General features: G+C 45.1%; 1 protein-coding gene and 1 long non-coding RNA gene across 13 annotated transcripts in view; one reads left to right on the plus strand and one right to left on the minus strand.

Moving 5' to 3' along the window:
* The window catches only part of CHL1 (cell adhesion molecule L1 like), a 217,993-nt gene that overhangs the window by 106,062 nt on the left and 84,888 nt on the right, over positions 1-27,043 (plus strand). For 7 of the 12 annotated variants that reach the window (XM_025184362.2, XM_075938665.1, XM_075938660.1 and 4 more), the window contains exons 1-2: positions 23,397-23,806; positions 24,896-25,080. In XM_025184362.2, coding sequence (XP_025040147.2) covers positions 24,990-25,080 — 91 coding nt within the window. In that variant the 5' untranslated portion in view covers positions 23,397-23,806; positions 24,896-24,989. The other 5 variants (XM_075938664.1, XM_075938666.1, XM_075938659.1 and 2 more) reach the window with 4 other exon arrangements.
* Positions 2,406-25,554, minus strand: LOC142830916 (uncharacterized). The gene is made up of 4 exons (XR_012906455.1): positions 25,289-25,554; positions 18,602-18,753; positions 13,854-13,932; positions 2,406-2,915 (listed from the first exon to the last, which is right to left on the minus strand). It is a non-coding gene; the product is annotated as an uncharacterized LOC142830916 (long non-coding RNA).

A 27,043-nucleotide genomic window follows, 5' to 3' on the forward strand; every position in this document is an offset into this window, starting at 1 on the left:
AATTTAAAATATCCTACAATTACAGTACATTATGTCTTTGTTTGAACTGGCTTCTGGTACCATAACATAAGAGTAGTCCCATGGCACTTTAGACACTACCAAATATATGAAATCATGAGCTTTCATGGGTAAAACTCACTTTATCAGAAGTTCATGATTTTATATATTTGTTAGTCTTAAGATGCCACAGGACAACTCATTGTTTTAAAGATACAGACTAACATGACTACCCCTCTGGGACTTCATAACAGAAGAGTTAATCAGTTACAAATCAGCTATAAATACTTCTATCAGAAGCTGCAACAGAGAAATGGATCCCATTTACTCAATGACTCGATTTAAATGGGATGATTTAGTCACTAAAGTTCATGCACACACTTAAGTACTTTTGGGTATGTTGACACTACAGCGCTAATTCGAACTAACTTAGTTCTAATTAGTTAATTTGAACTAAACTAATTCGAACTAATGCATCTAGAACTAAAAACTAGTTCGAATTAGCGTTTTGCTAATTCGAACTAGCGCGTCCACACTTATTGGATGCAAGGGGGCATTTAAGGGCGGCTGAAACCAGTTCTGGCAGGGCATCAGGTCAGTAGTTGCTTTGTATGGCTGCTGTCTGAGGCTATCTGAGGTTCGTGCTTAAAGGGACCCCCCCAGACAGCCAGTTCTCAGCTTTTCCTGCTTCCTTGCCAACCTCGCCGAGGGACAGCAAAACGTTGGTCTCTGTGCCTGTCTGTGTCGGTGCTTCCCTTCGGGGACGCAGCCGCAGGTGGCAACATGGAGCCAGAGCTCGCCCTGCACCTTCTGGTGCACTTTCTGGACTTGCTGCTGCAAGCCTGCCACCAATGGCTCTAGACTGCCTGGCACCTCCTGGTGCATGTCAGCCCCCTGCCTCTCCACCTGGCCGCCCTGGGGGCCGTGGAGGAGCCGTGGCGGCGCCCCGGCACCGGCGTGCCCCGCCGCGTCTGGCGTCTGGACACTAGCACTGACTGGTGGGACCGCATCGTCCTGGAGCACTGGGAGGACCGACAGTGGACCCAGAACTTCAGGATGAAGAGGGACACCTTCCTGGAGCTCTGCGAGTGGCTCACCCCTGCCCTGCACAGAAGGGACACTCGCATGAGGCCTGCCATCCCCCTCCAGAAGCGGGTGGCCATCGCCCTCTGGAAGCTCTCCACGCCGGACAGCTACCGATCCGTCGGGAACCAGTTCGGCGTGGGGACATCCACCGTCGGAGTGGTGCTCATGCAGGTATGGCACTCGTCGGCCACCGTGCCGGGGAGGAGGGGGGCTGCAAGGAGGGTATGGGCCGCCCCAGGGACAAAGGGGGGGCGGGAAGAGGTGAACGCGCCCCGCACTGGAGGGGTCGGTCTGTCCCGGCCGTACTACATGCCGCCAGGGGGGTTGCTTCCGGGAGTGGGGTGCGGGGCACTGCCAGGGCACAAATGCTCCCAGCCACCCGGGCGCCCCACTGATTGGCGCTTTGCTGTGTCTCTCTCTGCAGGTGGTCAAGGCCATCAACCGAGTGCTGCTCCGTAGGGTGGTCTGCCTCGCCGACCCGGATGCCGTCATCCGGGGATTCGGCGCCCTCGGCTTCCCCAACTGCGGGGGGGGGCCATCGATGGGACGCACATCCCCATCCGTGCCCTGGAACACCAGGCCTCCCGGTATGTCAACCGCAAGGGGTACTTTTCCGTGATCCTGCAGGCCGTGTGTGACCACCGGGGACAGTTCACGGACATTAATGTGGGCTGGTCCGCCAAAGCACACGATGCCCATGTGTACCACAACACCCCCGTGTGCCAGCAGCTGCAGGATGGGACCTTCTTCCCCGACCGCCACATCAGGGTCGGGGACGTGGACATGCCCGTGTGCCTGGTGGGGGATGCTGCCTACCCACTGCAGCCATGACTGATGAAGCCCTACATGGGGCACCTCAATCCCTCCCGCCAGGCCTTCAATGCCAGGCTGACCAGGGCCCGCATCGTGGTGGAGGGGGCCTTTGGGCGACTGAAAGCCCGCTTTCAATGCCTCCTCACCCGTCTGGACCTGGCCGAGCACAACATCCCTCCCGTGGTGGCAGCATGCTGTGTGCTCCACAATTTGTGTGAGCGAAAGGGGGAGGCTTTCCTGCCAGCCTGGATGGCTGAGGCTGACCGCATGGCTGGACACTACGGTCAACCCCGCACCGCCGCCATCCGGGAAGCCCAGCGGGGGGGGCCGTCCGGATCCGGGAAGCCCTGCGGGAGAGCTTCCAGGTGGCGGAGGAGGACTGACCTCTCCCTTGCATTCCCCACTGGGGCCTTCCTCCACCCTACCCCCCTTCCCCTTTCCCCTCCCTACCTACTGCAAAATAAAGACACCTGTTTTTCAAACAAAAACGTCTGTTTATTTCACATAACTGGGGTGGGGGGAGGGAGGAATGAGGGTGGGAGAGGGGAGGGGGAAACCTGGGAGGAGGAGCTGGAAGGGGAGGGAAGGGAGGAAGGGAAAGGAAAGCTCAGGGGTAGGAGTCCGGTTGCCTCTCCCATCTTGCCACACTGCGGGTCCGGGGGCGTCGGTGGGGAATGGTTGTGGAGGGTGGGGCAGGAGGGACGGGGGGTGTGGAGGAAGCAGGAGCGGGAGCAGGAGGGGGAGCTGGGGGAGCAGGGGGAGCAGGAGGAATTGGGAAGCGGTCAAGCAGGCTCTGGAGGTGGCCTCGCAGGGCACGGCCCTACTCCTCCAGGGCCTCCAAACTCCTCCGGCGCAGCCTCAGGTCCTCCTGGACCCAGTGGTCCTGGAGACGGAACTGTTGCTCCAGGAACTGGAGGTGCCGCCTCTGGTAGTCCTCCTGGTTCCTGGCTCTCCTGCTTCCCCGGCACGGGCAGCTGCTGCAAGCGGGGTGGTGTGCCCTGCAGGCCCAGGTGCTGCGGCTGTGGTGCAACAAGAACAGCGGTCAATTACCCCAGGGGCCCAGGATTTTGCAGCGCACCTGCTCCTGGCTGCGCTGGTGGCCCCTGGCGGCCAGGCTGGCAGCCATGCGGCCATAGACTGCCACGTTCCTGTGGCTAGTGCGGAGATCATGGACATTGGAGGCTTCCCCCAAACCTCGATGAGGTCCACGATCTCCACACTAGACCACGTGGGCGCTCGGGCCACAGAAAACTTGGTGACACCCATGATCAGTGGACATCCAGCTAATTAAAATCATGCCAGACTATGGATGTTGCTGGACCAGAGAGTGCTGGACAAGAGAGGTTCAACCTGTGGAGGTTCAGGGGGTTCTACAGCACCCCCTGGTTTGAAATGGTTTCCACTGTACACAGGATTTATAGTTTGGTTCAGTTCCTCTCAGCACCCTCTCCCCTCCCCATACACAAAGTATAATAATTGCTCCAGCCCCCCTGCTTAAACATATCAACATAAAACATTCTCTGAACAATTTCAAAAAAAGAGCAAAACACATGGAAATCAGGATTTGTATTAGGACAGTTCAGACAGAAATGATGGTAAAACTTGTGAAATACATTAATATTTCATCTAGTACTTGTTATGACACAGTAGGTCATCTGGTATATGGCATAAATAGTTACCTCCACTGAGGAAGAGACTAAAGTAGTAAAATTATACTGAAACATAAAAATGCTTTGCAGCCAAATTCTCCCTGTGGCTATTAGAGATAGTTATTCACAAAGGGTATGTCTACACTACAAAGTTAGTTCGAACTAACAGACGTTAGTTCGAAATAACTTTCATAGGCACTACACTAGCACTCCGTTAGTTCGAACTTAATTCGAACTAATGGAGTGCTTAGTTCGAACTAGGTAAACCTCATTTTATGAGGATTAAGCCTAGTTCGAACTAGCTAGTTCGAATTAAGGGCTGTGTAGACCCTTAATTCGAACTAGTGGGAGGCTAGCCCTTCCCAGCTTGCCCTGGTGGCCACTCTGGCCAACACCAGGCAAACTTGTCTGCCCCCCTCCCGGCCCTGAAGCCCTTGAAGGGCCACGGGCTGGCTACACAGTTTGTGCCAGTTGCAAGGCTGCCAGCACCCATGCCAGTACACCCTGCAGCTGACACCCATGAGCCAGCCACCCGATGCCACCCAGCCCTCCCCCTCTTCCCGGGACCAGCCTGGCGGCTCCCAGGAGCCTGCCCGGGGCCGCAAGAGGCCATAAAGTTTATTTATAGCCACCAGTCCTGGCTCTCAGTGTTCTATGCTGTTGTTTAGCTTTAATTTACCCCTTAATGTTGGTAATGCTGCTAGATGACATTGACCTGGTTCAGTACATTCTCTGTAGTTCAAGCACGTATGTGTTTAAGTGAATGGATTGAATGTGTATGCATGGTGTGTATACCTTTTACTAGTTGATGCTTCAAATTCAAACTACTGTGACTGGACCCAGTAAGTCAAAAGTTGTTTATCCATAGAATTAGGTTTCCAGTGTGAATGTCCAAGATTGAATATTTGACATTTGCTTTCATGAGTATGGAGCATGTGGTTAAAATGGACTGCTTTGTCAAACATTTCATTGTCTAACCTTGCTCACAAGTATATTCATGGAAAGTAAACATAAAAGCAGGGGAATTTATTTAAAATCAAATTGAATGACACTTATTAATTATTCCTAGCAATATTGACTCAGATCCAATTGCAATACACATAGCATTGTTTAGTCAAGAAGACAGAGAGGCCCAAATCAATATTGTCCGGTTTCTTTATAAAATTATCATGTGAGCAGTGACCACATGCTATCTGTTGCTAGGAATGTTGTCTAATGCTGTAGTTCTTAGGGACAAAAAACATCATTGACTTAGAAGAGAACATAGCACCACTGAAGAAGTAAGCAAGCTGAAAATAAGGTGACGATTTGCCACTGAAGACATAACTTCAGCTGCTGGGGAAATATTAAAAACCTTTGTAATGTAAGATCTGATCCAAACCTAACTACAGTTGATATAAAGAATTGTAGTGGGATTTGAACAGAGCCCATAAAGAAAAAATGTTATTTTGGCAAAAACGAAGGTTGAATGTTCTTTTGGCTCCTCTTTCCTAGTTGCTCATGAAAATACTATGCATTATCAGTTATTGAAAATATGAAAAATCAGTCCATTAGAAGCAATTAGAATTCATGTTTTTGGAGTCTTTTTTTAGTTTTCAGTCTCCATGGGGGTCTAAAAAGCATGAAAAACCTTTAAAAGGGGCCCTTGTATGTTGTAATTTAGCAGTGTAGTGATTCAGCTCATAGATGTCCAAAATAAATTAAATCAGACTGTCAGACACAATCATAAAGGCAAAAGAGTGACAACAGTAAAATATCAACAACTATAGACAGCTTTTAAGCAGATTGAAACCACAGGTTGCAGTATACTGTAAACCTTTAATAAGACTGTGTTTTAGGATTAGAACATAAGAATGGCCGTACTGGATCAGACCAAAGGTCCATCTAGCCCTGCATCCTGTCTGCCGACAGTGACCAGCACCAGGTGTCCCAGAGAGGGTGGTCCGAAGACAATGATCAAGCGATTTCTCTCCTGCCATCTTTCTCCAGCCTCTGACAAACAGAGGCCAGGGACACCATTTCTATCCCCTGGCTAATAGCCTTTTATGGACCCAACCTCCATGAAATTATCTAGCTTCTCTTTAAACTCTGTTATAGTCCTAGCCTTCACAGCCTCCTGTGAAGAGTACCACAGGTTTACTACACACTGTGCTGTCTACTCTGCCCCTTCTTGAGCAAGAAAAACCCTCTTGTGGAATGCTGTTATTCCTGAAAATAATCAGCATTTATTTTCAGAGCCTTTTCCGCAAAATGGCAGCTTATTAGGTATGCAAATGAGACTTGGCGATATTCCACGCTTAGCCTCATTTGCATATTTCTGGCACAAGAACCCACCAGTGTAAACATAGCCCTTAGGTTCCTCCTACGTTGGAGACCTTCTTTCTCTCTATGCCACTCTACTTGAGCTAAGATCAGCAAAATGAGTTGGGATGATATGAAAGAGAGAAGTTTGCTTCTAAAGCATTTTCTATGACAGCCCCTTCCCTTTGGAATGCTCTCTCTCCTTGGTCTGAAAGTCCCCAAGTCATTGGTTGTCTGAGTATGTTGCAAACCTTGTCAGTTTCACTGGACATTGGTGGATGGAGGGCAAAGGCCTTTGATGGTAGAATTTCTCTCAGATGGGAAGGGTGCATGCTAGTCAGGTGAGTGGCAATTTAAGACCAATATTTTCAAAAGACAATAATGGTGTACAATTTTTTAATGCAGATCCTGGCACAACTTAAATTTTCCATTAAATGATGGTTATCCACTCTGTGGAAAACAGGCCCCTTTATGACTGGCCACAAGGAATCACTAGCCATTTTTTAACACCTTGGTCTACATTAGAAAATTAAATTACTCCTTCTTTTAATTAAAGCAAATGTTCTGCTCTACTATACTTCTTTTGAATATCTTCCCCAGTATTTGTCTAGCTTCTCATTTGTACTTTGAATGAATAAATTATTAATGATCTGGTTGAGGAATCTGCTGGGTTGTTAATGTTGATTTTTCAATAAGACTTGGTACATTGTGGAAGTGCCACATGACTGGAAGAAAGCTCATGTGCCAATACTTAAAGACAGTAAATGAGATGACCTGGGTAATTACAGGCATGTCAGGCTGACATTAATCCCAGGAAATTAATGGAGAAGGTGATATGGGATTCAATTACTAATGAATTAAAGTAGAGTAATATAAATTATACCAAGTGACATGAGTTTATGGAAAATAACTTGATAACTTTTGCATGATATTAACTTTGATAATGGTAATAGTGTTGATGTAATATATCTAGACTTCTATAAGGCATTTGATTTGCTACCATATATATTGATTAAAATATAGAAAGATATAAAATTAACATGGCATATCTTAAATTGATTAAAAGCTGTCTGAACAATAGATCTCAAAATTGTAAATAGGTAATCATCATTGAACTAGTCTGTTTCTAATGAGGTCTTGCAGGGTTTAGTCCTTTGGCCAAATGCTATTTAACATTTGTGTAACCCTTCTGCAAGTCCAAGTTAATAGCAGCAAGGGCCGGGTTCAGTACCTAGAGGTCCCTTCCCAACAAAGTAATGCAACACCAGCTCAAGCCCCCACCCAGTGACCTGGGAAATCTTACACACACCCTTGGGCGCCTCAAAGAGGCAATTCTTCCCCTCTCGCAAGCACAGAGCCTCAGTATAGCAGCAAATCTTTAATAACAAGAGGTAACTGACTTTCAGCATTAAATTGGGAAAACACCACAATTAGGATTCATAGACCCAACCATGAGCAAAGACCCACCCCCAGCCAAGAACCACCCAAGTCCCCAAGAATCCAATATCCCAAGAGTCTCGAGTCCAGCAGCCCAAAAATCACCCAAAGTCTGACACCCCAAAAGTCTCTGTCCCCAGGTCAGTGCTGCCCCAGGGTTCAAAAGTTTACCTGCAGGATTTTTACCTTCCAACCTGGGTGAAACGGATGGGGCGGGGTGTTGATACACCTTACATGGTCTGCCAACGGCCCTGCCTCTCTGCAGGGTTCTGCTGCCCCATTTAATATGAATCACTCTGCCACACTCCACCTGCTGTCCCATGAGCTGCTCCAGCCATCCCACAAACTGCATTGCTCTGCCTCTCTGTCTCGTTCCACTCCACCGGCTGCCCACTGGTCATTCCCACAGCTGCTCCACTGGCCACCTGCCGGTCGTTCCCACCAGCCACTCTGCAGTCCGCCTGCCACCGCTCCTATCAGCCGTCCGCCGGTTGTTCCCACCAGCTGCTCTGATGGGTCGTTCCCACCAACTGCTCTGCCAGCCATCCTGCAAACTGCTCTGCTAGCAGCTCAGGAATTTAGCATTCAGTGATTTCAACTCATAGTTGATTTCAGCACGCTAGTAATTTCAGCTCGTAGTAGGGGGGCCTCAGTGCTAGTGCACCATTGGCCCAAAGTGAAGTCATCTCAGCAGCCTGTAACTAGATCCCTAATGGAATCCAAATTAGCTCTGATATTCCACAATGGAGAGAGGAGGGGGTGCAGTTGGTGTTTCAGGCCCTTAGACAGGGGCCCCACCACCAGGTACAAATACCTGTCCCCAGCTTCTCTCACTTCACTGGGTTTGGAACCCATGCCCCTTGTCTAGCAAGTGCTACTTAGTTGATGGCGAATCCCTCTGTCATAAAACAGTTCCACTGTTCCACTCTCCTTGATTCACATAATCAGGGTAACAACACTTTATCCCCCCTGCCTCAATAACAGAGAGACTGGGGATCCCACAGCATCCAAAGTGACCATTTGGGCTGCTTTGAGCTCATACTAGGTGGGGTGGGTATGCCTATGCAAACAAGATCAGCCCCTGAAGTCTTTTTGCACCACTTGCCACAGTTCACCACCAGGTGTCAGGGTAGGGCTTATCGTGACCCTGCTTACATCTGTATAAATTACGCAAGGAAGAAAACATAAAATCATCACTGCTAAAGTCTGCAAGTAACACCAAAAAAGGTGAGTGGTCAGTAACACAGAGCAAACTGGCTTGTTTGGTAATCTGGGTGCAAGCACACCATATGTTATTTTATGACTAAATGTAACTGTATATATCCAGGAAGCAAAAGAGTAGGCCACACTTAGATGGGGTACTTTATCTTGAGAAGCAGTGACTCTGAAAAAGATTTGGCAATTGTGGGGGTTAGTCAGATGAACATAAGTTTCCAGGGTGATTCAATGGCCAAAATGATTAGTGCTTAATCAGGGTAAAATCTTGAGTAGGAGTAGTGAGGTTAATTTTTATGTATTTCACACAAGTGTAACCATGGCTAGAATTCTGTGTCCTGTTCTGGTGTCCACAACTCAAAAAGATGTTCATAAATTGAAGAGTGTTCAGAGAAAGAGTTATGGGAATGATTAAAGGATTAGAAAGCATGTCTTTAGAGTAAATGGCTTAAGGAGCTAAATGTAATTATTATAACAAAGAGATGTTTAAAGGGTCCCTTGATTATAGTGTATAAGTACTTACGCAAAGAACAAATATTTAATAGTGTGTTCTTTGGTATAGCAGAGAAAGATACAGCAGGATCCAATGGCTGAATGTTAAAGTTACACAAATTTAGACTGAAAATAAGGTGTACATTTTTAACAGAGTAAATAACCATTGAAACAACTTTGCAAGTGATAAGAGGGGAGGACTCTGAAGATTCAAGCCAAGGGGACTATTGTGTGTTCTGGGACTATTCTTCTTAAGCATACGAGATTTGAATAAAATCATAGTGAGGGCCCTGGAAAGAGGATCCCTACATTGATGGGGTCACAAATAGATGTGCAAAAGACACAAGAAACATCTTCTATAACTAGCCATAGTGTGAGCAAGGCCTGTGTATGATTTCCCAGCACAGCTGTAATACTGTATTTGCCATAACTGAAATTTGTTGAGCTGAAACTTCTATTTTTTGGGGAGTATGAACAAATGTTGGTTGAAGCAGTATTTTTCTCTTTTCTGTCTGTGGTCATGTCTGAGAGAGTAGTAATATCTCATTGAGCCATGGTGTTATATAGTTCCCTTATCATTCTACATGTTGTATAATTAAATAATCAACTTCCTTCCTTTTTGGGTGTGTGAGATATAGGAAAGGAGGGAGAGAGGGAAGGAATTACTCTCCCATCTCATTTCTGGGGGCATTCTTGATAGCTTTACTTTCTAATTACCAATAACTTTTGTGTAAAAACTGTTTACCATATAAATTACTGGAACATTACATCTAAACATAGCTAACAAAAAGGTCATCTCTGAAATTAATAATTATTAGGTTTAGGAAATCCAATGGTTTCCTTAATATTTGCTGTACTATACATAACTTACTCAGAGATGGAGACTTAAATATTTTAGAAGGAAACAAAATTGCTGGGCTGATGATGTATTTAGCTGTACAGGGCAATTTCACTTGATAGCTGTAGAGCAGTAAGCTGAGTTTTTTTGCTGTCACTCTTGTTAGAATTCATGAGTTATTTTAATATAGTAATTACATGCAGCAAAAATTGCTCACTAGGTTTGAGAGACAAATGGGAATTTAATATTTTTTTTCCTGTTTGATTGCCCAATATTTTTACTACATGCATTTGAAAAGGGTCATATACAATACTGGAACCTGACACTGCATGGTTCCTTTATAAAACTTGTATGCTGAAAGATTTATTCACTGTAAGTTAAGGACAACTCATTAAGCAAACAAATGAACTATCCTGAAAGCAATCAGTATTTACTTTAACTGAACAGCATAATAAATAAATAACTGCAGGTAAGTATCTATGGATAATTATCTGAAGTGAATTCAATTTACCTGCTTTAAACCTCAGGCAGAAAAAAAAAACAGAAAATAAAGAGAGATCAAGAAAAATGGATAAGGCATAGTATATATAGCATAAAAAGCAGGACTGTGTAGCACTTTAAAGACTAGCAAGATGGTTTAATAGGTGATGAGCTTTCGTGGGTGTCATGGGTCAGGCCGCCCCTCAGGCTTACAGCCCTGTCATCATCGGGGCATACCTGTCTGCCCCTCTCCTTCACCCGAGTCCTTTTAACCAAATCCCCACCGTTCCGTGTCACTATGCAAGGTCCGGAGCTTGTTCAGGGGCTCCTATAGTCTCGGTCTCCCGGGGCGCTATGGAACGCCCGTAAGGAAGGAGGGGGACCCGGGCCTGCCCTCGCTCCGGGTCTCGACCCAGGACCCTAAAGGCAGCAGCGCTAGGTCGCTGCCCGGATGGTGGGGGCTCCCTTGTAACTCACCAACCGCCCAGGTAGGGTCAAGGCGCTGACGCCACTTGCCGTTCCCGTCCTGGGTCACTTCCTCCTTCTCACTGTCTGATCCGCCTTGTCAAAGGTCTCCCCTGAGCCAGCGGATACCGCTCCTCGCTCCCTCTGCATCCGACTTCCCTCTCTCCTGGCCGGAGCGTCCTCTCCCCTCTTGCTCTCCCCGGGCATCTTTTAAAATTCCAGCCTCCGTTGGCCCCGCCCCTCTCATCCGGGCACGGAGCGATGACGTCACCCAGGGAGGGGAATCCCCTCCGGGTGCCATCTGCGTCCCTGGCTATCCCCGTGCAGACGCCGTGGGTTGCACTCACGCAGCAGTGCCGGCCTTCCTCTTGCCCCTCCCGGGCTCAGGAGTGCGGGGTGCCGTCGGTTCTGGTGCGGCCGGGACCGGTGCCCCGTCACAGTGGGCCAGACCCACTTCCTCAGATCAAATAGTGGAAGAAAGTTGTCACAGCCATATATACCAAAGGATAAAATTTAAAAAAATGAACACATATGAAAAGGACAAATCAAATTTCAGAACAGAAGGGGGATGGAGGTGGGGAGGTAAATGTCTGTGAGCTAATGATATTAGAGGTGATAATTGGGGAAGCTATCTTTGTAATGGGTAAGATAATTAACGTCTTTATTCAAATTTGAGTGTAAAGTGTCGAATTTAAGCATGAATGACAGTTCAGAGGATTCTCTTTGAAGTGAAGTCTTAAAAGGTCTTTGAAGCAGGATGTAGGTAATCAAGTCGTTGAGACAATGTCCTTTCTGGTTGAAATTGCAAGAAACTGTTTTTTCTTTGTGATCCTGTCTGATATCTGTTTTGTGGGCATTGATCCTTTGGCGAAGTGTCTGAGACGTTTGTCCAATGTACATAGCAGATAGACACTTTCAGCACATGATCTTGTTAGTCTTTAAAGTGCTACACAGTCCTGTTTTTTGTTTCAGCTGCACCAGACTAACACGGCTACATTTCTACCACTACATATAGAATACAGAGAATGTATATTATTTTGTTGTGAAGAAAAGTAGTTCCAGTGGATTTAGCCCTTTTGCCATTGTAACATATTGGGTTCCTGTTCCTCCAAGTCAGTCCCTTCAGTGCAGACTCCTCTGTAGAAAAGCTGCTTTGAAAAGAACACATTTCCAAGGTAAGCACTTGGGGTTCATCTATTTACCAACCTGGTGATTTGACCTGTTACATTTACCAAAGCCTAGATTTTGCACATCCTTGCTTGGCACATAGCAGACCACATGAGACTGCTCATAGCTGCCAGGATTGTGCAGCTATATGTGAGAAATGATATGCAAATTATTTAATGAGCTAATCTGCACATTAACAAATAATTTGCATATGACATAAACATCGGATCCATGTTATGGTGGGGTAAGACACTGCTACACAAGACTTGTAGATAAGGTGGAGCATTTCTCTGGGTGTTCTATGACCTGGAGATTTTCAGGGATTGCTAAACTAAGAGGAGGGATGCTAAAGTATTTGGGTAGGTGAGAGGGCAGATGATATCTAGCTTAGCTGTGGTACTGAGACATGACAGGGCTGGCTACTATGTGACATCCATACAAATTGCCTAATACCTGTCAGCTCTCCCATGTCTAGTTGTCAGTTTTAGTGAGAATAATCAGTCTCCCTTCCCCACTGAGTCTTAACCTCCTGCTTGACCACTGCCTTACTGTTCAGAGCTCAGTGCAGAAAGGGGGCAGGCAAAGATAGAGAAGAGCATGTCTGAGAGGAAATGCTTTTAAGAGCTAGGCCTGTCATACTGAGGTATTTAACTCTTGCTCCTTTCTTAGACTTGACACCTGCTACTGTGCAAGAGTGGCTGTCAGTAGGCAGCTGAATAAAGTCATATTCTTCATCCCAAAGGAGAAACTCTCACAGGGCTAGGCCATGTTTTTTGAAATCTGCCTTGAGGAAACAACTGCATTGCTCCAGGAGCAGCCCAGGAAACCTGCTGTTACCTGAAGTGTCACAATCTGCCTCCCAGTCTTGCCCAGCTTGCTCTGGGAAAGAAGTAACCTCTTCTAGGCCATTATTCAGCATGTGGGCTCAGATACATGAGCCAGTACATTTAAGCTGTGCGCTTTTCTAAGCCCCTCTGACTCCTCCCCATCCAAATTGTGCAGGGCCATGAAGCAGCATCTTTGTGTCCTTCTCTGCAACCTGTAGTGTGGATAGCTTCTCTGAAAAAGTAGCAAGGGACACTTTATGCACTTTTATTCCCATGCGTGAGTGTAAAGTTAGTGATAGTCTTGCTGACTGTTCTTCTTCCTATATGTCTCAGGAGAGTGTGATAAGCCTTGAAAGTCTGACACACTCCCAGACCAAAATCAGAATTTAGTATATATGGGCAGGAAGCAGTTTGATTATACACGGCACAATGAAAATTATATCACTGTTACTGTGCCTCTTGGGCTACCCTACAGAGTTTTTGCGCTAGAATGGCCATTTTTGCACAAAAACCTGTGGAACCTCCACACCTCAAGTGTGTTTTTGCACAAGAAATTTTACAGTAAAACAGCAGAACAGAGGGCTTTTTGCGGTGTAGGTATACCTCTTTCTATGAGGAATAACTCCTTTATGCGCAAGAATTCTTACGCAAAAAAGTGTGTGTGGATGCTCAATAGGGGTTTCTTGCACAAAAGGAGACTATCAGAAAAAGCACAGGTGCTCTGATGGCCATTCTGTTAATGGCAATTAGAGCTTTCTTGTGCCAGAGTGTCCGTGCAGTGTGGACGCTCTCTTGTGCAAAAGCACATCACTTTTGCAATGTGTTTTTGTAGTGTGGACGCGCTTTTGCTTAAGACGTTTTTGCAGAAGATCTCTTCTGCAAAAAGCTTCTTGCACAAAAAGCCTGCAGTGTAGATGTAACCTTGATGTGTTTCACTTACTACCCCTTTAGTATCTCACCAGATACTTATCACTTGGTTAATCCTCGTGAAAGATGCAGTTGCTTAAATCATAGTTCAGCTCGGTTTTACCTCATAAAACAAAACAAAATGACAATGGGCTTGACACAGCTGCAAGTGGCTATTACCTCAAGAAAGTGTAGCATCATCCCTCTATCATGTGCTCAATGTGCTCACTCGTTCCCAATGCTGGTTCATGCAGCTCTTCTGCATTAGTATTCAAAACAGGGAAAGAGAAAGAGAGAGCTACATGAGCTAATTAATTATAGTGATCTGCAAAGACAAGTTACACACACCACATGATAAAAGATCATGCCTCTACTCTAAACATTTCTATCTCTCTCTAAAAATGTAGCATGGATGGGCTAATGGACTAGCTAAAGGAAGCCACCTGGACCTTCACATCTTCCTTGGATTTAACCAGAAGGTCAATTAGATTTGGTGTGGTTCAGTTAAGGGACTCCTCCTTTCCATGTGTCTCTCACAACATGCTACTGCAGCTACTTCTTTTTGCAACTTTGGCTTCTCTACATTTTCAATGTTCTCCCAGATGACAATGAGTCTGTCTATATGGCTGCTGGACCTCAACAGCATTCCATGCAAAAGATGGCCTATGTAAAAGTTGGTCTGCTTTGTTATCAGTAACATACAACCAGCAGCACCTTTCTGGTCAGATTTTTGTAAGTACTGTGACCCTCAGACTGGAGAGCCACCACACAATGGTAGAGGGCAAATATATCAGTCCTTGAATGGCAAAGCAAAGAAGTTATTTCAATTAAGGGCTGTCTATGACAGTGTTTCTTAAACTTTTTAAAACGGAAGAACGCCAAGGACTTTTGTTGAGCAAAAAAAAAAGAAAAAGAAAAATAGGGTCGGAGGGGAAAAAGTCTCCAGTCCCTTTAAGGGTGACCATTTTGAACTCTGTTGTTCTCTGTGGCACACTGGTGTGCCCAAAACACAGTTTAAGAAACACTGGTCTATGACCTTTAAAATTCCCCTCTTCAGAGAGGAAGGGGAAATGAAAGATACGCTGCAGAAGGGCTAGTGACTGCTGGGAGAAAGGCTTTTCCTGAGAGGAAGGTTGCCTTCCTCACTGTAATCAAATGAGCTAATGAACAGCCTAGGAAAGGGCTGGCCAATGTAAGAGGGTTATATGTCAGAAAGGTAACAAGGTAAGGAGGGCGGGGGGGGGGGCAAGCATGGTATGCTGATATGCTGGAGTATGGAGGAATGTGGCTATGTGGGAGATGCGGATGCTGCAGTGGAAACTTCGTTGTCTCATTAATGCATCAGACGGAGCTTAGTCAAATATATCTTCCCTTTTCGTGTTGAGGCTGGAGTAAGGAGGGGTTGGTATTAATTACCAACTGATTGGTGATATAATTACAAGATCTTAAATATGCCAGGAAGATATTACGGGGGAAAGAATAATGTAGCACCCACTCTTAGACTTGTAGAGCAAACACAGAACAGTGACGCCTCAGAAGCACTAGACCAAAATATTTTTCACTTACTTTCAGGAGGGAAAGATAAAGAGCTTGCTTTTGGCCAAGTTGAGTTTGTTAATAAGATGCAATATGCCTGGAGATGTTACCCTGAACTAAAAATTAATTTGTTTGGATCAGGCAGATCCAGAGCAGACAAATAAAGAGGGTGGAGAGATACTGCATTAGCAGATCTTAATGCAGGATCTGACTTCACCTGTATTGGTATTTTCTATTGTAAAGCAATTAAGTTCCTTTTGTAGATAAGGATTATGTGGATATACCTTGCTCAGAAGAAAGTTTACATAGGTATTAATGGCTTAAATTACGTAAAGAAAAGGATTCTTTTTAACAGATTTTTGTTTGAGTGCTGTAGAGATCTGGAGACTCTGATCTTTATTTTTTAAAATATCCTGTGTTACCAATTAATACTGGTAAATTGTTAAAACTGGAAGAACTTTGCAGGGGAACTTGTTTATTTGTTTGGCCTTTCAAGTAGAGTTGGATTTCAGACTAGCAATTTCCATTCAATTTTAGAATGTGTTTGGAGAGGGGCATTAAGGCTAGATCTTTTCGGTATGATACAGTTCCGAATTTTATGAGTCAATGGGCATACTAGGTGTGATGCTAGGTGTGCTGTAGGATGAAGACTGTATTTGCAACCTCTTCAAAAAATGGATCTGCCTACAAAGTCTGAAGCCACATGTTAAAGTGCTGCTCTGGAACATCTACTCTTTCATTTGCTGGCACACACACAGTGTGAAAGTTTCAAACAAAGATAACTTTTAACTATGTTTACAGGTCTCTGTTTCACTTGCATAGTGATCCTAAACATTCATTTAAAACACCCATCATCAACCACCTGATGTCTTACTTTCCTTCCTATTTTCATGTTTGTGGCTTTATTTACTTTCTGTGTTGTTTTTTTTACTTATTTTTACTGTTCTATGTTTGTGCACTATTAATCAAATTAAGAGTTGGCATCCCAAATATGAGTATGCCTTTTTCTCTCCTTTCCAGTATAAATAAATATTGTATTAATATTTGCAAGGAGAGCATAACTGTTTCCAGTTGATCCATAGATTGCTTTAGCATCTTAAAGCTGAGCTATGTATGGATAATAGACATTTTGGTGTATTTACTAGCTTGAGTTGTTAGGATGATAAAACACAGGTAGTACCAGGATAGTGTTAATTTTCTTTATATTTGACATTAAATAAACATTATAAGCATTGCTCCTTATTAACTACTCCTTGTTTTAAAAATTTTGTCTTAGATACCTAAGAGCTGTTTAAAATATATATTTATATTAAGGTTTTTGGTTTGTACTGGTGGTGCACATAAGAAAATTCAATGTGCCAAAAGGATGGAAAATGTTAGAGGGAGCACTGCTTATTACTACAGTGTTTGCATTTCACAGCTGTAATTTAGAATCTCTAGGATACTACTAAACACTCTTTCTGGCAGAAATGGCTGATGCTGGCTACACAATGTACTGTTATTTTGTAAATGATATTGAACGATCTTGAGACACAGTGTTGCCAGGTTATCAGCTCTGCGGCACACTGCATTGCTCCATGGATTTTACAGTCCTAGTGGCAGCAACATCATCTTATTTTTCTCTTTATCAGCCAGTTAACTATCAGGTAAATCCTAAGTATACAACTGTAGTATACAACAAAATGGCTGTTATTTTACAATGAAGTACATGATCTTTTCACATGGTGCTCCCTTATATATTTCTATATAGTCTTATTTAAGGGCCTACAATTATGAATTCACCTAGGGCCTACAAAGAGCTTAATCTGGCCCCGCCTACTTTATAAATGTTAAAAAACTAGCCAATTAGCCCGTCATAAGACGAGATTTTCAGGTCTTCTCTCCTGAGCTCTCTCGCTCTGTCTCTGTCTCTCTTTCTCTCCTCCTACTGCCTCCCTCCCCCCTCTCAACTCTCCTCTGCCTCTTGCCTCTCTCTTCGTCTCTTTATTTCTCTTCTCCCCCTCCTACCTCTCACTCTCCCTTTCTCTTTTCTTCCTCCTCCTGCGTCTCTCTCCCCTCCGTCTCTCCCCACCCCCCTTCCCCTTGCTCTTCCCCTTCTCCTTCCCTCCCATCGTGGTGCTTGGCTGAGTGCTGCCTGTTCAGCTGGGCTGCCGCGAGGGAGGGGGCAGTGCGGTGATATACATTGCCAGGGCGCGGAGCCATGTACGTCACTGCCGTCCCTTCCCCTCCCACACCGGGGGAGCCCAAACAGCCCCCTGCACTACTGGCTCACCCGGTGGCCTGACTGAGGGGCGGAGCACTCAGCTGAGTGCCACAGCGGGAGGGGAAGGGGGGCGGTGACGTACATGACCCCGCCCTCTGGCCATGTATGTCACCGCCCCACCCCCTTCCCCTCCCTCCATGGCAGCTCGGCTGAGTGCTGTACGCTCAGCCGGGCCGCTGCGGGGGAGGAGGGGCAGGGTGGTAACGTACACAGCCAGGGGGAGGGGCTGTGTATGTCACCGCCCCCCCTTCCATTCTCTTGCGGCGGCCCGGCTGAGGGGTGCACCACTCAGCCCCACGGCGGGAGGAGGAAGGGGGGGCAGTGACGTACACAAGGACTCCGGCTGTGGCCAGTGGCTGCACCCCCCCCCACCAGGTCTGCTTCCTGCCCCCCTCCTTTCATCCAGCCCCACAGTCCCCGATCCCCCCCCAGATCTGTTTCCCACCCCCTCTTCCTGCTGGCCAGCCCCATGGCCCCGCGGACACCTCCCCCCCCCACCAGTGCTGCTTCCCTCCCCCCTTCCTCCGGGCCCCCCCATCCTCCCCTCCAGCCCCACAGCCCCCAGCTCTGCTTCCCACCCCTCTTCTGGCAAGCCCCACTCCCTCCCCTTCCCTGCGTGGCGTCTGCCCCTCTTCCCCTCCCTCTGTGGTGTGCTGCGCCTCTGAGCTGGGAGCAAGCGGCGGCAAGCGGCCCTTTGGGGTCCACGCTCCCCACGCATGTGGACCACGGATCCCCAATGGCTGCTTGCCACCCTGGGCCCAGCTGAGCGGCACTCCCGCCGGGCCCAGCTGAGCAGCGCAGCTCTGGGCTGAACAGCCACCGAGGGAGGGGAAGGGGGGCGGGGCACTGATGTACACGGACAGGGGGCGTGGCCATATACGTCAGCGTTATAGACTCACAGACAATGGGCTACTATATTAAAAAGTAAACCTGAGTGAGAAATAAAATCTCTTTAGAGTGGAACTGATTTACTGCAACTCCCTCTAGCTCCTTCCTTCCCATCTCTGAGTCTCATAAGGCAAAGGAGGTGCCTTGTCACAGCATAATCTGCAGTCCCTCTGACCATGAAGTTGAATACAGGGCATATATTAGTTATAAATAGAAATGATTAAGGACTTAATTGTATTACCTGTAGGCACAAGTCAGACAGTGATGAGCAGGGCAGGAACATGGCCACTGCATTAACAAGTGATGGGCAGCCATTGCATGATTGTTAGGTTTGCCGTCCCTCCAGAATTGGCCTAGAGTCTGCTGGAATCAGCATAGCTCTCCCAGTGACAACTGAAAGAAATCCAGGAGATTTTAATAGGGTATTTAAAGAAAATTACATTATATCATGTTGAAATAGCTTCAGTCAAACTTGACAACCCTAGTGACTATTAGAAAATGACTACGTACTTTGTATATGTGTAATGTCAACAGGAGGAACCAAACCTGGAATTTATGGAGCTTAGTGCATGAGCCTCTACCACTTGAGCTAAAAACCAGCTGGCTCACAGCTAAGGCTATAGAGCAAGGCCATTCTTTCTTTCTGTAGGTGGTCTACATGCCATTACATAGGACCGAGAATTACATTTTGCAGCTGCGTGGGTTACATATGCAGGATATATGTGAGGTATAAAATAGGGATGTTAAATTTAGATTAATTGGATAATCAAATTGTCGATGAAATTTGCATTGACTATTCGATATTCAATAAAGGCACCTCTGCGTTTGAAGTATAGAAACATCCCCAGGGCTGTTGCTACATTTCTAAGGCGAAAGCGTTGCAAGAAGCACAGGGCCAACAGGAGACTCAAGCAGTTCCCCACTAGCCCTGTGCTCCCCGGTGTTTCAAATAGACAGCGCTACATGAAGCTTGGGGGGTCAGCTAGGGTCTCTGAGTCCCCAGCTGACCCCCCGGGCTCCATGCAGAGCTGCCACTTTGAAATACCATGGGGAGCGCAGCATCAGGCTCCACACGGCATTTCAAAGTGGCTGCATCACATGGAACCTGGAGTTAGTGGGGGAGTCCCCAGCTGACCCTGGGCTCCACATGGCATTTCAAAGCAGCAGAACCACATGGAGCCCAGGGCAAGACCCTGGGCTTCATGTGGCATTGCCACTTTGAAGCACTCCTCCCTCCCCTGCTGCCACTTTTTGATAGAGACAGCAAAGAGGAGGAAAGAGAGTAGTTGACTAGTGTGTTGTCTGGTCATTCACATCCCTAGTATAAAAGGGCTTATCAGACTGAGTTTGGGATGAGCACAGATGGCAAGCCTGGAACTGTGCATTAATCTCAAACAAGTGTGTTCTTCACGGGTAAAGACAAGCACTGCACCATTGCTACAGCAAGATTAACAGTACCACAAAGAGAGATGCACAATAACCCTGACTTCCCTTACACCTACTTATGTGTAAGTGAAGAGTACCTCTTTTGAATTCAAAGGAGTTACACTGGTTTTATACCAGTGTGAGATGAAAATCAGAAATAACGCATTTAATACACCTCTCAAATATTGCTAAAATAACTTTCTGTGCATAAGGTGTTGAACTTCAACATCCAATATTTTTGAGTCTCCCATCTAAAGACTTGTGCTACAGGCCCTAATGTGAAGATGGGAATCTCCTCTTTCTATTGATTTAAAGATTTTGTTCCTAGCTGCAATGGACAATGAGTGATCCAATGTTACACCTGCTAACACAAGAATTAATAATGCCCTTGCTGAGCTAAAGCCACTTTAATATGAGCTAAAATTCCACATTTGAGAGAAGAAATACACATTTCTGTGGTATGTTGAATTAAAATATGTAGTTTGTCATATCTTCTCAATGATTTGGGCTGACAGAATAAGTCCGTGGAAAGACCAGTCAGTGGATGTAATATAAACCCTTGTCATATAAATATTGAAAAGTGGCTGTGCTTAAATCCTGCTGGAATAATCTGGATTACTGTTCTCATACTTTCTGGGGGATTCAGGACAGCTTCTTACAGATATTCTGGTCCTTGGGTGTTGGCACTTCTGGTGCACAACACTCACCCACTGAAAGGTCTTCTGCATCTCTCCTGCAGAAGAGTAAGATGGGATTTCGGTATGAGATTTAATAGGCAACCTCTTCCTTTTTCTCTCCCCTACCATGGATAAATTAGAGAGTTCTCAGTTATTATTTCAAGTCTGAAACAGCACTTCTGAATTTCAGAACAAGTATTTTGTAAATCTTGTTTTCACTTTCATTTTAATAGAGTTCAAACCCTCTGGCTTTCACTGATAGATTGCATTCTGTTTAGAGGTTTATGGAGGGGAAAAACAGTCGACATTTCTACCCTCAAACTGGTTTTGAGTCAGAACCCTACAAACCTGCTGAATTTGGTACAATTTCCACCCTGTTACAAACTAATGGCTTGTGACACCTGCCCACAAATGCTTGTCAGCCGACGGTCAGGACAGTGTGTGTGTGTGTGTGTGTGTGTGTGTGTGTGTGTGTGTGTGTGTTACCGAGAAAAGGTTTAACATCCGTGTCTTTACCACTAGGACTGGAGTCCCGTCGCGGAGGGCAGCCAACAGGGGGTATGTCTACACTACAAAGTTAATTCGAACTAATGGACGTTAGTTCAAATTAACTTTGATAGGCGCTACACTAGCGCTCCGCTAGTTCGAACTTAATTCGAACTAGTGGAGCGCTTAGTTCGAACTAGGTAAACCTCATTCTACGAGGACTAACGCCTAGTTTGAACTTACTAGTTCGAATTAAGGGGTGTGTAGCCCCTTAATTCGAACTAGTGGGAGGCTAGCCCTCCCCAGCTTTCCCTGGTGGCCACTCTGGCCAACACGAGGGAAACTCTATTGCCCCCCCTCCTGGCCCCGGACCACTTAAAGGGGCACGGGCTGGCTACGGTGCCCGTGCCAGGTGCAAGCCTGCCAGCACCCAGCCAGCAGACCCTGCACCTGGCACGGCTCAAGCCAGCCACCTAGTCCACAACCTCCGCACTAGGCACAGGAAAGCAGCCGTCTAGGGCAGGAGAGCTGTCAGCCTCGCCACCCAGGAGCAGGTTTTCATGAAATCAAGGTGGTCCACTGAGACCCCCGACCCTGAGCCCTGAGCTTAGAATGTCCGTACTGGGTCAGACCAAAGGTCCATCTAGCCCAGTAGCCTGTCTGCTGACAGCGGCCAACCCTAGGGACCCTGGAGGGGATGGACCAAAGACAGTGACCAAGCCATTTGTCTCGTGCCATCCCTCTCCAGCCTTCCACAGACTTCAGGCAGGGACACCACTCCTACCCCCTGGCTAATACCACTCCATAAACCCAACCTCCATGAATTGATCTCACTTCTCTTTAAACTCTGTTCTAGTTCTAGCCTTCACAGCCTCCTGCAGCAAGGAGTTCCACAGGTTGACTCTTTGCTTTGTGAAGAAGAACTTTCTGTTATTAGTTTGAAGCCTGATACCCATTCCTTTCCTTTGGTGTCCTCTAGTCCTTCTATTATGGGAACTAATGAAGAACTTTTCTGAATGCACCCTCTCCACCCAACTCCTGCTTTTATAGACCTCTATCATATCCCCCCTCCATCTCCTCTTTTCTATGCTGAAAAGTCCCAGTCTGTTTAGCCTCTCTTCATATGGGACCTGTTCCAAACCCCTCATCATTGTAGTTGCCCTCCCCTCTCCCAGCCTCTCTCTTCCCCTCTCCCACCTCCTTTTCCCAGTCTCCCCCAGTTTTGTTCAATAAAGAGAGATTCTATTTTTGAACACAATTGTCCTTTATTTTGTACATCAGGAAGGGGGGCTAGGGAGGGGTAAGTGGAAGGAGGTTAGGGAGGAATGGGGTATGAGCCCCCGATGGGGAGGACTGGGCTGGCTCTGCGGGCTTCTGGGGGTGGAACCTCTCCTGCAGTCCCCCAATTGCCTCCTCTCCCCAGATGGCAGCCTGCGGCAAGTGCAGCCGGTCTGATGACCGAGTGCTGTTATATGCCCAGTGTGGGTACTCTGGGCAATCCAAGCCAGGACTGCTTTGCAAGTGGGGCACCCCTGAGAACTGTCTGTCTGGGGTGGGAGTCGGGTCCCTTTAAGCACAGCCCTTGGCTAGCCTGAGACAGCAGCTCCACGCTCTAAGTCCTCATCTGATGCCCTGCCGGTCCCTGCTTCCGGCCATCCTTAACCCCGGTTCAGTGTCCACTCTGTGTGGACATGCTAGTTCGAATTAGAAGAACGCTAATTCGAACTAGTTTTTTAGTCTGGATGCGTTAGTTCGAATTAGCTTAGTTCGAATTAACTAATTCGAACTAAGTTAGTTCGAATTAGCACTGTAATGTAGACATACCCAGGCTGACAAACGCCCCAGAGTTTATAGGAAGAGCTTATTACATCTCAGATTTTAGCTGCTAGGATACAGGATCCCTTCGCAGCAGGCAGTCTGGGAAAGACTGAGAGATGCCCCAACGGATCTGTCACCTGGGAGTGACATGATCCAAAATGCCCAAGCTCTTCCTATATCTGTCCCTTATGACCAGCTGAAGTTCTTTTAAATTGTGCTTGGTTCTGTTACAGCAACTGAAGGAGTCGGGTTAAAACTTAAACAGTTACAGGTTTATTAAAAAGACTTATAAAAGCATATGGTTACAATGGCTATTGCTCTCTTTCTTAACTGCTAGCAAATACAGATCTTAAAAATGGTTACAAAGAAAATAAAGATAGAAAATAGAAGTAACACCAAGTGACAGCTTAATCTTTAAAGAGCTCTAAGTCTATGTGTACACTTAAGACAAAGGACCACATCCAGGTACAAGTTTTACCCCCTTCTGTGCCTCTCGGTCCCAGCATGTCAGGCCAGGGCCAGTCCCTCAATTTCTAGGAAAGACGGATACGAGGTGGGCGTCCCCATGGAACCTCGGGAGGTCAAACACCTAACCTGACCAGCAGATAAATGGTAGATTGACTCTCAGAGTAAATGTGCTGCTGGACCCATCTATATACCCCTGGGGGCCCGTATCCTCTTTCTTATCTAAGATGCCAATTGTACTGGTCCGTTTTGTGGCACCAGTTCTTACAAGCAAGTTTCAACTTAATTTACACTTGCAAGAGAGATAACTAAATTGTGAATACTAGACATTTTTTTACTGGGCGAGAGATTTCTCTCCCCGCGGATGGCTGTGTGTTCGTATCAATATGGGTTTTAGTCAAGGGCACTCCTCGGCAGCCCTTTGGTCAGCAATTGGCATATCTCTCTTTACACCCATTCACGGTCACAGCAGCCGGCCATATCCGGACTTCCTGCTCCAAGGCTTTTACTGCTCTGTGTGCCCTGAATGTTCCAGGCAAGCAAAGATGGATGTTACAGGGGGTTCCTGTCTGTAGGTCAGTCAGCTGTTCCTTTTTTTCCTCTTGGACTCTTTAGGGCTGGCTGGTTGTTTGCTTCACTATTTTCTACTAGTTACTGTTTTTAATTTCTTTTTCTATCTTTGGGTAAGGGGGAAAACAGATTAAGTCAACTATTTCCACACGGAGGAAACTTCTGTAGGGGAAAACAAGCCGTCTGTCTTTATTTCCATTTGGCAGTCAGATGCTGCTTGTATCTGACCAGGCTTTTACTTCATTTTTTATCATCTCTTGCCTGAAAATTGTCCTGTCTAGGTAATGTTGACATTGATATCTGTCATATAGAGATAACTGGCATCCTATACATTCCACGGATAGTAATACATAGAAAGCTGAAAAACATATCTGCCTTTTTGGTTAATATTTAACTGAAATAACACAACACTGCTGACAGTAAGAATTTTTTTATACCCCTGCCTGTTTAGATCTGTCTTTGTACTCCTCTGTGAATAGCAATTAAATACTAATTAGAGAGGAACATTTTCTCCTTTTGGTAGACTCTTGATATTTTTGTCTCACAATGTATACATAAATGTAAGATGTATAATGGAGAGGTGTAAAACTTGCATATACTGTAGTAGTATTCGCTTTATGAAAGAAAAGTGAAGGTTTCATAGGATGGTTCTCACTAATTAATCACGTTCATTTAAATACCCTGTTTTAAGCATAAATAAAAGATAAAGAATGTATGATATTTATGAGCAGGGTCACTGGAGTACAGAATATCTATCATTAGGTCTGTTACATTGTTTTCCAGCTAGCACTATTCTCAATTAGAAAAATTTATGAACTGGAATGATTATAAATATACCCATCCCTGGTCTTAAAAGCAATGCAGAAAGTGATCAGATTTCTGTGGTATAATTACTTGTCTTATATTTTTCTGTTGCTATATTTTTACTGTTGTACCTTTCAAAATCAAAGAGGGGACAGTACAATTTAATACACCTTTAATATGCTTCATTTTTTGCTTTAGCTCTGAACCCTTGAGCATTGCTTTAATTTACTAACCTCATTAAAACCAAGTTAATAATGTGAATGAATATTGCTCTTTCTCCTCTTAACTAGATTTGCAAGTTCATATCCTTACATCTGAGTTGAACTGAAGGTAGGAGAAAAACATTCTTTCATTCTGCTTGGAATCCCTGTTTTCAGAAGCGGCATGGAGACATTATTAAGCACAAAAAGGATCAACGTATATCTGCTTTTTTTTGGATTAAATTTGACAGCAGCTATTGAAATACCATTATCAGGTGAGCTGTAGCTATTCACTGAATACTCTGCTTTCTTCCTCCCCTGAAAAACACGTTGCTTCCTATCCCCATTTTAGGTGTTTGCTTTTAAATTTTATTCTGCCTTACCATGGCCTTCTGGGAATTTATGCATTGTAAAACTGTAAGTTATTTTCTTCAGACCCTTTTAGACGCTAGAGTAAACTGATCGAGATAGCGCATCACTGACCTTTGAGATCCTACCCTCTAGTCGGGTCAGAAATTTCAGTTCTCTCCTATACATAAATCTCTCTCTTTTTGGCTATGAGTCTTACTGCAGCTTGTCTGTTATACCTATCCATTTATTTATTTGCCTTGCAACCTGCAACTTGATTTTCAAAAGAGAACATGTGTGGCTCTCTAGGAAGAGTTTTATCCCAGGAGAATATTTCCCATCACTTGAATGCTGCTTGCAGGAGCACCTACTTTACCCATGCCTGGCCATGGTACACATCAAATGGCATATTTTACAAGGCTAGTTCTTCAGTTCATGTGTAAAAAATGTAATGCACTTCATGAAAGGCCAATCCCACTGAGATCAGTGCCGCTGGCTGAAGGAGCAAAGGGAGGAAGGTTTATCCCCCAAACTACATTTTATGCAGGCAACTAAATAACTCTGATTGCATACTAGTTTTGTTTTGGAAAAAAATCTTATCCCGTAAACATTGTTAGATGAATTGTCTCAGAAACATGGATTATTTTTCTAGACATTCAGGGCCTGATCTTCAAATATATTTTGGGGTCTGGACCCCTAAGGACTGTTGAGTGTCTGTGTCTCAGACACTGCAACCATGAGGGGCTTATAAGAAGTTTAAAAAATTGTTAGGATTCCATTGCAGTTTTAAGGCACTGTGGCTCCAAGCAAGAACTGTGAGTGACCCTTTCTTTTGGAAGTGGCTAGTACTTGGATAGCCAGGAGAATTCCATGCCCTCAAGTATGTACCAGATGGGATTTTTAGCCAAGGGTGTGACAGGTTCCTTGGGCATTCACCTAAATGTAACCACAAACTCTGGGGAACCATCTATCCCTTAATTGTTTGAATTAAATGTTTATATGTTAATCAAATGGAATTATGTATGAATATTTATAAGCTAGTGGGAAAGGATGGACTCAGTAGAGATGCAATGCGTTTGATAACACATGGTACAGCAAGATGCTACGTTGTATTTGAGCCATGTATGAGCTTCATGGCTAGTTTGACTTAAAAGGGAAACCAGAAAATATTCTGGCTGTGTGTAAAAAATGTGATGATCTGTTATCCCAGTTTACAGTGCAGAGTACAGTCTCTCTTATGTGTCTCTGTTACTCAGCACTTTAAATCCCGTAGAAAATGTAGTGAAACATCATTGGTTTGCTTTATGCATAGTAATGATGCATATTCCTTCCACAAATGAATGAAAATGGTATAATCTTTCTATAGTGGACCCAATGTTAAAGAGAGAATGATTTACCATGTAGTGTATATGTGTATAATATATGTATATGTGTGTGATATATATGATACTTGTATAGGTATGTATATATACAGAGAGAGAGAAAAAAAACACATCAGGCTAATAATTTAATCTCCTTAAAATTATTAAATTCAGTCCAACATGAAATAGATTAATGCTCTAGCAAGCAAGACATAGGTAATGACTGACTTTTATGGGAATATTTCTATTCTGAGTCACAGCTCATCATTTCATAATGATCAGCTATGACTAACAATAGAAATATATATATATATATATATATCTCAAATAAAAATAATATGGGAAGTATATAATTCTCCATCTTCCATTTTATTGAAGCTCATATGTATTTTGCACATATTGGCTTTTTCTGCAGATTTGCCTCCTTGACAGATTAGTAATTAAGGGGAAAGTATCTTCTAGTCACCTGGCTTTTAAAAACATTGCTCACAAACTCACAGATGACAAATTAGAGCTCAATACAGACAGT

The sequence above is a fragment of the Pelodiscus sinensis genome, chromosome 11, assembly GCF_049634645.1.
Source record: "Pelodiscus sinensis isolate JC-2024 chromosome 11, ASM4963464v1, whole genome shotgun sequence".
Lineage (NCBI taxonomy): Eukaryota > Metazoa > Chordata > Testudines > Trionychidae > Pelodiscus > Pelodiscus sinensis.